At 44.1% G+C, this 13,291-nt stretch overlaps 1 protein-coding gene across 2 annotated transcripts in view; it reads right to left on the bottom strand.

Moving 5' to 3' along the window:
• tmem175 (transmembrane protein 175) overlaps positions 1-13,291 on the bottom strand; it is a 55,638-nt gene that overhangs the window by 21,324 nt on the left and 21,023 nt on the right. For both annotated transcript variants that reach the window (XM_068038929.1, XM_068038919.1), the window contains exon 2: positions 1,529-1,567. In XM_068038929.1, coding sequence (XP_067895030.1) covers positions 1,529-1,567 — 39 coding nt within the window. The remainder of the gene's footprint in view (positions 1-1,528; positions 1,568-13,291) is intronic.

A 13,291-nucleotide genomic window follows, 5' to 3' on the forward strand; every position in this document is an offset into this window, starting at 1 on the left:
TGTATGAATTCGCTTTTTTCCCGTCTGTACAGGAATTGTATCTCTGGCTTTCAGACCTCTGCAGCAAATACTGCTCTTCACTCATCATGAGGTAATGGCCTGGGAATAGAGAAAAAAAATCAACTTGCATTTCAGGTCCTTAAGACACCACAAAGCATTTTATCATCTATTAATTAGTTTTGACGGGCAGTCACTGTTGTTTTGTTGACAAATGCAGCAACCTATTTGCACACAGCAAGGATCCACAAAAAGCAATGTGATGAATAAGCACTTAATCCATTTTTGATGGTGTTGGTTGAGAAAGACATGGGGAGAAATCCAAGCTCTTCTTTGAATAGTACCATGGGAGCTTTTATGTGCACCTAAAAGGGCAGACAGTACGTCTCACCCAAAAGACACCACCTCAGCAACACAGTGCTTCCTCAGTACAACACTGAGGTGTCAACTTGGATTATATAATTAAATCCTGGAATGGGGCATGAACTCATGACCTTCTAACTCAGAGGCAGGGTACTACTTCTAAAACAAAGGGCTGCATTTTACCAGCTCGCTGCTGAGCTTCAAGAACGGCAGGGTGCACGCACGAGAATTACTCTGTGGAGCCGCCGCGATATTTAACACGACGACTCATTTAAGTGGCAGGTTGGACCCCCCCCCCCCCCCCCCCCCCCGATAATGTGCAAGGGGTGGGTGCTCTGTCCCCGGCAATAGCGTCCGGCGCCACTGCACAAGCGCCATTTTTAAAAAGCTTCAAACCCTTCCAGATCAAAGTTATATCAAATTAAAGTTATAAATTTAATGAAAGAATCAAGCCCCTCTCCCAGCCCCGCAATGACTAAACAATTTATTATTTGCCCTCTTCCCACGCCAAGAAAACTTACCTATCAATCACGACCATTCCCCCCCTCACCCAAGACTTTATTATCCCCTGCCCCCCAACACCCTGAAAACTTACTTCCTCCCCACCAGCTTTCTACAATGGTTTACTGGTCAGGGATCGGATGGCGCGGGAGTGCTGGCCACCGACTGGAATATGGGAGCGGGACAGCCAGCGCGACGAGGTAAGTAATTATTCCTTAATTAGCATCTATTAGAATATTTACATTTTGGCCCCGTCGCGAGCGGCGGCCACAAGTCCTTGCCGCCGCCAGTAATATAGGCAGGCCTTTCCCGGTGCCGGGTCCCGTGGCATTTTCCAGGCCCCACCCACCATGACCCCCGACATTGGCAGGACGCGGGGGGGGGGTTGTGGCGGGGGTGGTAAAGTTCAGCACAAGGCTATTGCATATTGCATGTTATGGTTTTCTTTCTCCCTGCCCTGCTTTATCAGAAAAAGGGGGAAAAACTGCAGTATCCTGTTACTGGCATTCTGTTGCATAGATTTGATTATTATACCAACAGAAATACAAATTCTTACATGAGAAAAATAGAAATTCATTCTATTCATGCACACTTACATAATATCACATAAATAAACATGATGACTTATTTTGAAACAATTATATTTAAGTTTTAAGAGGTATATTACCTGATCAGCTCTAATTTTTGTATGACACACAGGCAAAATCTGGAAACAAACACAACACAGCAAATTTAAAAGTATATTATTGCTTTGGTCCAACATTTTAAAATCTTGTATTAAAAACTTCAGGGCAGCAAAATTACTACAATTACCACCAACCAAAAAGTTTAATTCACTGCAAATGGAGTAGCTTTCCTGGTACTCTACCAGTACCATTAGTTAATATGTGGACAAACTACAGAGCATTCTCTTAAACTGCAGCCTGATTCTATTTCATATTCATGTCATAGTGAAAAAACAGGTGCAGCATGCTCACAAATTATTGAGTTAGATCTTGCTGGAGCGAAGCATTTTGTAGAGTATGCCATTTTTTTCCTCATCCTCCAGCTCAAAAGCCTTTTGTGCCGTAACTTTCTGGAAATGCGAGTGGATAATCAGAGTCATAGAGTTATACAGCACAGAAACAGGCCCTTCCGCCCACCGTGTCCGTGCCGGCCATCAAGCACCTATCTATTCTAATCCCATTTTCCCGTACTTGGCCCGTAACCTTGTATGCTATGGCGTTTCAAGTGCTCATCTAGATACTTCTTAATGGTTGTGAGGGTTCCTGCCTCTGCCACCCCTTCAAGCAGTGCTTTCCAGATTCCAACCACCCTCTGGGTGAAAATTCTTTTCCTTAAATCCCCTCTAAGCCTCCAGTCCCTTACCTTAAATCTATGCCCACTGTTTATTGACACCTCCGCTAAGGGAAAACGTTTCTTCCTATCTACCCTATCTATGCCCCTCATAATTTTGTATACCTCACTCAGGTCCCCCCCTTAGCCTTCTCTGCTCTACCCTAGCCTATCCAGTCTCTCTTCATAGCTGAAATGGTCCAGCCTAGGCAATATCCTGGTTAATCTCCTCTCTCCAGTGCAATCACATCGTTCCTATAGTGTGGTGACCAAAACTGTACACAGTATTCCAGCTGTGGCCTAACTAGTGTTTTATACAGCTCCATCATAACCTCCCTGCTCTTATATTCTATGCCTCGGCTAATAAAGGCAAGTATCCCATATGCCTTCCTAACCACCTTATCTGTACGTGCTGCTCCCTTCAGTGATCTATGGACAGGTACACCAAGGTCCCTCTGTACTTCCTAGGGTCCTACCATCCATTGTATAATCCCTTGCCATGCTAGTCCTCCCAAAATGCATCACTTCACACTTCTCAGGATGAAATTCCGTTTGCCACTGCTCTGCCCATCTTACCAACCCATCTATATAGTCCTGTAATCTAAGGCTTTCCTCACTTTTTACGACACCACCAATTTTCATGTCATCTGCGAACTTCCTGATCATACCTCCGATATTCACGTCTAAACATTAATGTACACTACAAACAGCAAGGGTCCCAGCACCGATCCCTACGGTACACCACTGGTCACAGGCTTCCAATCGCAAAAACAACCCTCGACTATCACTCTCTGCCTCCTGCCACGACGCCAATTTTAGATCCAATCTGCCAAATTGCCCTGGATCCCACGGGCTCTTACTTTCTTAGCCAATCTCCCATGCGGGACCTTATCAAAAGCTTTACTGAAGTCCATGTAGACTACATCAACTGCTTTACCCTCATCTGCACATCTAGTCACCTCCTCGAAAAATTCAATCAAGTTTGTTAGACATAATCTCCCCCTGACAAAGCCATGCTGAGTATCCCTGATTAATCCCTGCCTCTCCAAGTGGAGATTAATCCTGTCCCTCACAATTTTTTCCAATAATTTCCCTACCACTGATGTTAGACTGATGGCATAGCAAGAGCAATGGGGCACCTGGAACCTCAGTGAACGGCAGAACTAACTGTGTATTCTTCTTAGCCAATGAAATTTAAGGACTGAGAAAGAAACAGATATGAGGTGAGAGTGACTGCCCTTGACATCAATGCTACATTTGACTGAGTTTTTTTAAAATTTGTTCCTGGGATGTGGGCATCTCTGGCCAGGCCAGTATTTATTGCCCATCCCTAATTGCCCTTGAGAAGGTGGTGGTGAGCAGTCTTCTTGAACCGCTGCAGTCCATGTGGGGTAGGTACACCTACAGTGCTGTTAGGAAGGGAGTTCCAGGATTTTGACCCAGTATGGCATCAAGGAGCCTAGCAAAAGTGGAGTCAATGGGAAGTGGGGAATACTCTCTGCTGGTTGGAGTCATACCTAGCACAAAGGAAGATGGTTGTGGTTGTTGGAGGTCAATCATCTCAGTCCCAGGACATCACTGCAGGTGTTCCTCAGGGTAGTGTCCAAGGCCCAACCGTTTTCAGCTGCTTCATCAATGACCGTCCCTCCATCATAAGGTCAGAAGTGGGGCCGTTCGTTGATAATTGCACAATGTTCAAAACCATTCGGGACTCCTCAGATACTGATGTAACCCGTGTCCAGATGTAGCAAGACCTGGACAATGTCCAGCCTTGGGCTGATAAGTGGCTAGTAACATTTGCGCCACACAGTGCCAGGCAATGACCATCTCAAACAAGAGAGAATCTAACCATTTCCCCTTGATGTTCAATGGCATTACCATCAATCAATCCTCCACTATTAACATCCTGGGGGCGGGGGGTGGGGGGGGGGTTTTACCATTGTCCAGAAACTGAACTGGACCAGTCACATTAATACTGTGGCTACAAGAGCAGGTCAGAGGCTGGGAATTCTGCAGTGAGTAACTCACCTCCTGTCTCCCCAATGCCTGTTCACCAGCTACAAAGCACAAGTCACGAATGTGATGGAATACTCTCCACTTGCCTGGATGGGTGCAGCTTCAACAACAATCAAGAAGCTCGACACCATTCAGGACAAAGCAGCCCGCTTGAGTGGCACCCCATCCACCACTTTCAACATTCACTCCCTTCACCACCCACGTGCAGTGGCCGCAGTGTGTACCATCTAAAAGATGCACTGCGGAAAATCACCAAGGCTCCTTCGACAGCACCTTCCAAACCCACGACCTCTACCACCTAGAAGGACAAGGGCAGCAGATGCATGGGAACACCACCACCTGCAAGCTCCCCTCCAAGCCACACACCATCCTGGCTTGGAATTATATTGCCATTTCTTCACCGTTGCTGGGTCAAAAACCTGGAACTCCCTAACAGCACTGTTAGTGTACTTATACCGCAGGACTGCAGCGGTTCAAGGAGGCAGCTCACCACCATCTTCTCAAGGGCAATTAGGGATAGGCAAGAAATGCTGGCATAGCCAGCAACACCCACATTCCATGAACGAATAATAAAAAAAATCATGGAGAAGTAGGGAGAATTAGCCAAATCATCTACAGAAAGAGAAATAAAAAGGGAAAGAAAGATTGGATAGAGAGAGAGAGAGCACAAAGGGTCAAAACAGTAAGTAAAAAGTAAACATTTCTAATTTGACAGTTTTAAAATCTGTAAGAATAAATGACAACATGCAGGAATGGGAATGAACCATTTAAATTGTTCCTTTCTAGTCTGGAGAGGTTGATTGCATCATTATCGCACCATTAAAAAGGTATTTACGATCTTAATTACAAGACTAAACTTTCTGTGGTGAGTTTAATGAGCAATTAATGTGAAAATCTAGTGAGTTCCTAAAAATAAGGGCGAAATACCATTTATGCAAAGCAAATGGCAAAGTGGTGTAAACTGACCAGCAAGTTCTGGTGATTCACAGCTCATGGAGTATCTGTTAATCCCATTAACTTGCTGGCCAGTTTGTTCATTAATAGTGATGTCATTAACATGTCATCATTTTTCCAGCAAGCTCTGGTCTATTACTTTTCCACGAGAAAAGATTATACAGAAATTATAACAGAAAAAGACCGTTCAGCCAACAGTCCGTTTTGGTGTTTATCTTGCACATGAACGATAACCCTAATCCCATTTGCCTGCTCTGTTCCCATATCCCTTTATTGTCCTTTCCTTCAAGCACCTATTTAAACCAATCTTAAAGCTTGACAAGGTCTCTGCTTTAATCATTAACTTTGGTAGTGCATTCCACAGCCTCACAACACTGTGTAAAAAGGTTTCTACTGCTCTCCATCCTAAGTCTCTTACATTTAATCTTGTATCCATGCTCCCTCACTCTAGACCTTGGAGCTAGCTGGAGCTGGTTAGGTGAACAGCATGCTGTAAATATACTTCAAAAATGCGATATATTCCAGGATAAGGACATATGTCGTACTACATTTTAACTCTTTCCAGATTGATCTGATTGGAAATGCAAGGTAGAACCTTAAACAGATCACAGCCTAGATTTTCCAATCAGCCTTCTTTATAACATTGATCAGAAAATCTATACTATGTTTGCCAAATGCTGCATTCAAAACAACTACACATCAGAGACTATAACCCCAATTTTAAATCCCTGCTGGGAGCTTTGCAGCCAAGGGGTAAGCCAGATGGCAAATTGTCCAGCCCTCCACAGAGTGATGCCCAATAGTTTTGAACTCCTGGGTCTCATCTGCATAGGTCCTAGCATCATCCCTCCTCGAACCCAGTGGAAAGCACTAACTGGCTGGTGGGCAGGAGCAAGATTTCGAGTGGCAGGAGGCCAACACTGAGGACATGAAAGAAATGTCCCAGCTCTCAGGTTGGACTACTGAGGAGAGCTTTATGATTGTGAGATCCAGAGGGAATCCCAGGACAAGGAAGGCCCAATGTTTCTTTGTGGGGTCAGGACGAGTACTCCTGTTCTTTCTGAACCACATAAAAACCACAAGAAAATCAAATTAACCACCCTTTCTGAGCCTTTTCTGAACCCAGTTCTTACTTGCCATTAGGATATCCACAACAGCTTCCCCTTGTAGGTCTTGGGTTAAAATGGCACTTGAACCCGATAACATCAAAACATCATCTTCATATTTAAAGGAAGACACCCTCCCCTCACCCCACCCGACCTGCTGCCTGCGCACCTGCCTGCTCAAAAGAGCAATCAAACAATCAACAAATCAATTATGAAATTTTGTTAGAGGTCAACACAATCTGTATCTGCATGCTCAAGACAACAATGAAACACACTAAAACAGTTCTTAGAATTGTGCAAGACACCTCTTCAACTGAGGAATTAATTTCTAGCTCCATTTTAAATATTTTCAACATAATAGATAACATGATGTGCAAAGTACCTAAACTACTCAATAACTCAATATATAACTTTGATAGGATATAATTTTTATTTTTTGATTAAACTAACAGCACTATGTTAAGATGTTTACTAAAATCTTTGGTGATTAGAGCCCTACCAGAGACCAATACTCCAAGTGGACACGTGATATTAACTTCAGTACTTAACTATGTTGCTAGTGGGGATATCTAACAATATACCATTGGATTAACCTTTCTTCGTTTCCCCCATTTTCTCTTCTTGCTGGTTCTACTAGTCACTTATCTTCCAACACAGATAGCCTTTGCAACATTAGTGTTAATGGCACTTTTGGCGGGAGCAGCGGGAGGAAGCACAGAGCCCGGAGCCAGACAATGTCGGAGGCTGGAAAATGGGGTGATCAGAGTCCAGAACCAGGCAACATCAGAGGCTGAGGCAGGGGTTGATTGGAATCCAGAGCAAATGTGAGGCTGGAGCAAGCAGTGATCAGAAGCCAGAGGCAGATTGGAGGCCAGAGCAGGAGGTGATCAGAGATCACAGGCAGATTGGAGGCCTGGGCTGGGGGAGATTAGAGGCCGCAAGGAAGATCAAAAGCCAATGTAGAGGGGAGATCAGAAAGGTTGTGGGGGTGAGATTTGAGGCCTCATGGAGGCTAAAGCAAAGGTGGGGGGGGGGGGGGGGAGGTCTGAATGTTCAGGGGGTCCAATCATGGTGGGTTGGCGAAGCAGGTATACTGATTCCAGCTGTTAAGTGGAAAGGCAGTTAGCTCCTGGATTCAGAAGTCCACATCTCCCTTTAGCCACTGGAAAAGTGGCCGGCCAGAGTTCAACTTAAAATAGTGGTTAAACGTAGTCTCATTATAATATTTAAATTATCAACCCGTCGACTGCAAGCAAATTGGTTGCCCCCAACCCCCTCATTCTGCTCTCTGTTAAACTGGAAATGGGTGTTGGGGTCAGAGTCAGATCTTTAACATTCAAAATCCCACTTGACCCAAACCTGCCCGTTTTTGGGGGCTGCTTCATTATAAGAGGAGCTGAAAACAGTGGAATCATCAGAAAGCATCCCGATTGTGACATTATGGAGGATGGAGTATCATTGATGAAGCAGATGAAGATGGTTGGGCTGAGGAATCTTCCCTGAGAAATTGCGGGAGTGATATCCTGCAATGACTGCCTCCAACAACTATGACCATTGTCCATTTCTTCGGTATGACCCCAGACAGTAAAGGGTTTTTCCACTGACCAGTTTTGCTGGGGTTTTTTGGCGCCATACTGGTGAAATGCAGCCTTGATATCAAGGGGCAACTAATCTCACCTGTTCTAACATTTAGCACTTCCATTCATGTGTGGAGCCGAGTGGTTCTAGTGTAACACAAACGACGCGTGAGTAAGCAGATTATTGATAAGTGTTGCTTGGAAAGCACTATTGATGACTCCTTCCATCATTTACTGATAATTGAAAGGAAGCTAACCAAATAGTAATTGGCTGGATTAGTTTATTCTGTCATGATATACCCGAGAGACCTTCCACACTGTCGAATAGATGCCACAGTCATAGCTGTACTTGGTGAGAAATGCGTTTACCTCTGGTGCACAGGTCTTCAGCACTACAACTGGAAAGTGTCCACGGCACTCTGCTACTTCTTAATGTAACATGGAGTGAACCAAAGCTTGACACTGGTATCGAAAACAGTGGGAACCTCCAGAGAACACCAAGATCATACACTCAGCTCTTTCAGCTAATAGTACTGGCAAACACTTCAGCCTGGCCTCTTGCACTCACATGCTGAGCTCCAGCATAGTTGCTGCTGGGAATGTTCATGAAGCCACCTCCTTCTGTTAGTTGCTTGGTTGTCCATCACCATTCTCAACTGTGGCAAGGGTATAGAGCTTTTCTCCGATTCATTTATTGTGGAACTGCTTAGCTCTGTCCATAGCCTATTTTGTTTGGCATGTAGCTGGCAGGTAGCCCTATGTAGTAGAAGGGAGTGAGAAGAGTGTTTAGGTTAAGGGTTATGGTCAGATGACAGGTCCATGTTTTAGAGGCCTTGTAATGGGTGCAGCTGTGAAGAACAGTAGCTGGGAGGACTTAGAAGTGAATACACACATATATGTAGATCTCCCGTGGCACTGTACTTGGTGAGTCAAGGATTTCCTGTTTTATAACAGGAGTGTTTATGTCATGTAAAGATAACATCTGGGCCACTGATTAAGCATCAAATACCATGTTTATTCAGCTATATTCTGATACTTTGGGATTCAGTTTCACAACTCTGTCCATTATTCTATGAAAACTGTAAATGAGTAGCCATTATATTCCATGGAGAATCATAGAATCTTACAGAACTGAAGGAGGCCATTTAGCACATTGTGCCAGTGCTGGATTCTTGAAAGAGCTATCCAAATTAGTTCCACACCTTGCGCTCTCAACTTGTCCTGCCACCTTCAATGACTTATGCACATCTACACCGAGGTCCCTCTGTTCCTGCACCCCCTTTAGAATTGTACCCTTTATTCTATATTGTCTCTCCATGTTCTTCCTACCAAAATGAATCATTTCACATGACTCTGCATTGAACTTCATCTGCCACCTGTCTGCCCATTTCACCAACTTGTCCATGTCCTTTTGAAGTTCTACACTATCTATTTATTTATTTAGAGATACAGCACTGAAATAGGTCCTTCGACCCAGAGTCTGTGCCGACCATCAACCACCCATTTATACTAATCCTACATTAATCCCATATTCCTACCACATCCCCACCTTCCCTCAATTCCCCTACCACCTACCTATACAAGGGGCAATTTATAATGGCCAATGTACCTATCAACCTGCAAGTCTTTGGCTGTGGGAGGAAACCGGAGCACCCGGCGAAAATCCACACAGTCACAGGGAGAACTTGCAAACTCCGCACAGGCAGTACCCAGAATTGAACCCGGGTCGCTGGAGCTGTGAGGCTGCGGTGCTAACCACTGCGCCACTGTGCTGCCCAAGCCACTATCCTCCTCACAGTTCACAATGCTTCCAAGTTTCATATCATCTGCAAACTTTGAAATTGTGCCTTGTACACCAAGGTCTAGGTCATTAACATATATCAGGAAAAACAAGGATCCCAACACTGATCGCTGGGGAACTCCACTACAAACCTTGCTCCAGCCTCAAAAACATCCAATAACCACTGCTCTTTGCTTCCTGTCACTCCGCTAATTTCGTATCCATGTTGCTACCGTCCCTTTTATGCCATGAGCTACACATTTGTTCACAAGTCTGTTGTGTGGCACTGTATCAAATGCCTTTTGAATGCCTTTATCGTAGAATCATATAAATTTTGTGGCACAGAAAGAGGCCACTTAGCCATTGTGTCTGCGCGGCCGAAAAATGAGCTACCGAGCCTAATGCCACTTTCAGCATTTGGTCCATAGCCCTGCAAGTTACAGCACTTGAGGTGCATATCCAGACATCTTTTAAATGAGTTGAGGGTTTCTGCCTCTACTATCCTTACAGGCAGAGTGTTCCAGACCCCCACCACCATCTGGGTGAAAAAACCTGTCCTCATCTCCCCTCTAATCTTTCTACCAATCACTTTAAATCTATGCCCCCTAGTCACTGGCCTCTCTGCTATGTAAATAGGCCCTTCACCTCCACTCTATTCAGGCCCCTCACAATTTTGTCCATCTCAATCAAATCTCCCCCCAGCCTCCTCTGTTCCAAGGGGAACAACCCCAGCCTATCCAATCTTTCCTCATCGTTGCATTTTTCCAGTCCTGGCAACATCCTCATAAATCTTCTCTGTACCCTCTCTAGTGCAATTATATCCTTTCTGTAATGAGATGACCAGAACTGCACACAGTACTCAAGTTGTGGCCTAACCAATGATTTATACAGTTCCAGCATAACCTTCCTGTTCTTATATTCTATACCTCAGCTAGTAAAGGAAAAGATTCCATATGCCTTCTTAAACACCTTATTGACCTGTTCTGCTACCTTCAGAGATCTATGGACATTTGCTCCAAGGTCCCTCACTTCCGCTATACCTTTCAGTATTCTCCCATTAATTTTGTATTCCTTTGCCTTGTCTGACCTCCTCAAATGCATTACCTCACACTTCTCCGAGTTGAATTCCATTTGCCACTTTTCTGTCCACCTGACCAGTCCATTGATATCTTCCTGTAATCATAGAAACATAGAAAATAGGAGGCGGCCATTCGGCCCTTCAGCCCTGCTCCACCATTCAAAAAAGATCATGGCTGATCGTCTAATTCAGTACCTTGTTCCTGCTTTCTCCCCATATCACTTGATCTCTTTGGCATTGAGAAATATATCTATCTCCTTCTTGAATGTATTTAATGACTTGGCCTCCAATGCCTTCTGCAGTAGAGAATTCCACAGGTTCACCACCGTCTGAGAGAAGAAATATCTCCTCATCTTGGTTCTCAATGGCATACCCCGTATCCTGAGACTGTGATCCCCGGTTCTGGACTCCCCAGCCAACGGAAACATCCTCCCTGCATCTAGCCTATCTAGTCCTGTTAGACTTTTACAGGTTTCTGTGAGATCCCCTCTCATTCTTCTAAACTCTAGTGAATATAGGCCTAGTCAACCCAATCTCTCCTCATACGTCAATATTGCCATCCCAGGAATCAGCCTCGTAAATCTTCTTTGCACTCCCTCCATGGCAAGATAAGGAGACCAAAGCTGCACACAATATTCCAGATGTGGTCTCACCAAGGCCCTGTATAACTGCAGTAAGACATCCTTGCTCCTGTACTCAAATCCTCTTGCAATGAAGGCCAACATACCGTTTGCCTTCCTAACTGCTTGCTGCACCTGAATGCTTGCTTTCAGCGACTGGCGTACAAGGACACCCAGGTCTCATTGCACCTCCCCCTTTCCCAATCTATCACCATTCAGATAATAATCTGCCTTAAATAAATACAAGAAATGCTGGAAATACTCAGCAGGTCTGGCAGCATCTGTGGACAGAGAAGCAGAGTTAACGTTTTGGGTCAGTGACCCTTCTTCGGAACTGGCAAATATTAGAAATGTCAAAGGTTATAAGCAAGTAAAGCGGGGGTGGGGCAAGAGATAACAAAGGAGAAGGTGTAGATTGGACAAGGCCACAGAATAGCTGACCAGAAGGTCACAGAGCAAAGGCAAACAATATGTTAATAGTGTGTTGAAAGACAAAGCATTAGTACAGATAGGGTGTTAATGGACTGAAAATTGAACAGCAGCAAATACAGACATGAAAAAAAAACAGTGGATAAGCAAACTGAACAAACTAAGATGAAATAAAATAAACATACAAAAAAAAATGTAAAAAAATAAAAATAAAAATGAAAGTAAAATGGGGGGCCTATCATGCTATGAAATTATTGAACTCAATGTTCAGTCCGGCAGGCTGTAGTGTGCCTAATCGGTAAATGAGATGCTGTTCCTCGAGCTTGCGTTGATGATCTGCCTTTCTGTTTTTACAACCAAAGTGGATAATCTCACATTTATCCACATTACACTGCATCTGCTATGCATTTGCCCACTCACCCAACTTGTCCAAATCACACTGGAGCCTCTTTGCATCCTCCTCACAGCTCACATTCCCCCCCAGCTTTGTGTTGTCCTCAAACTTGGAAATGTTACATTTAGTTCCCTCATCCAAGTCATTAATATATATTGTGAATAGCTGGGGCACAAGCACTGATCCCTGCGGTATCCCACTGGTCACTGCCTGCCACCCGGAAAAAGAGTCGTTTATTCCTACTCTCCTGTTTCCTGTCTGTCAACCAATTCTCAAACCATGCCAGTATATTACCCCCAATCCCATGTGCTTTAATTTTGCACACTAACGTCTTATGTGGGACCCTATCAAAAGCCTTCTGAAAATCCAAAAACACCACATCCACTGGTTTCCCTGATCTATTCTACAAGTTATATCCTTAAAAAATTCCAGTAGATTTATTAAGCATGATTTCCCTTTCATAAAGCCATGCTGACTTTGTCCAATCCCGTTTATGTTTTCCAGGCGTTCTGCTATCACCTCCTTTATAATAGACTCTAGCATTTTCCCCACTACTGATGTAAGGCTAACTGGTATGTAATTCCCTGTTTTTACTCTCCCTCCTTTTTTAAATAGTGGGGTTACATTTGCCACCCTCCAATCCGTAGGAGCTGCTCCAGTGTCTATAGAATTTTGGAAGACAACCACCAATGCATCCACTATTTCCAGGGCCACTTCCTTTAATACTCTGGGATGTCGATTATCAGGCCCTGGGGATTTGTCAGCCTTTAACCCCATTAATTTCCCTAGCACTAATTTTTACTAATACTGATTTCCTCCCTCTCATTAGACCCTTTGTTCCCTAACATTTCTGGGAGGTTATTTGTGTCCTCCTTTGTGAAGACAGAACTAAAGTATGTGTTTAATTTTTCTGCCATTTCTTTGTTCCCCATTATAATTTGCCCTGTTTCTGACTGTAAGGGACCTACATTTTTCTTCACTAATCTTTTTCTCTTCACATATTTATAGAAGCTTTTACAGTCAGTTTTTATGTTCCCCTTAAGTTTACTCTCATACTGTATTTTCCCCCGCTTAATCAACCTCTTTGTCCTCCTTTGCTGAATTCTAAACTGCTCCCTATCCTCATACTTGCTGCTTTTTC

The sequence above is a fragment of the Heterodontus francisci genome, chromosome 1, assembly GCF_036365525.1.
Source record: "Heterodontus francisci isolate sHetFra1 chromosome 1, sHetFra1.hap1, whole genome shotgun sequence".
NCBI lineage: Eukaryota > Metazoa > Chordata > Chondrichthyes > Heterodontiformes > Heterodontidae > Heterodontus > Heterodontus francisci.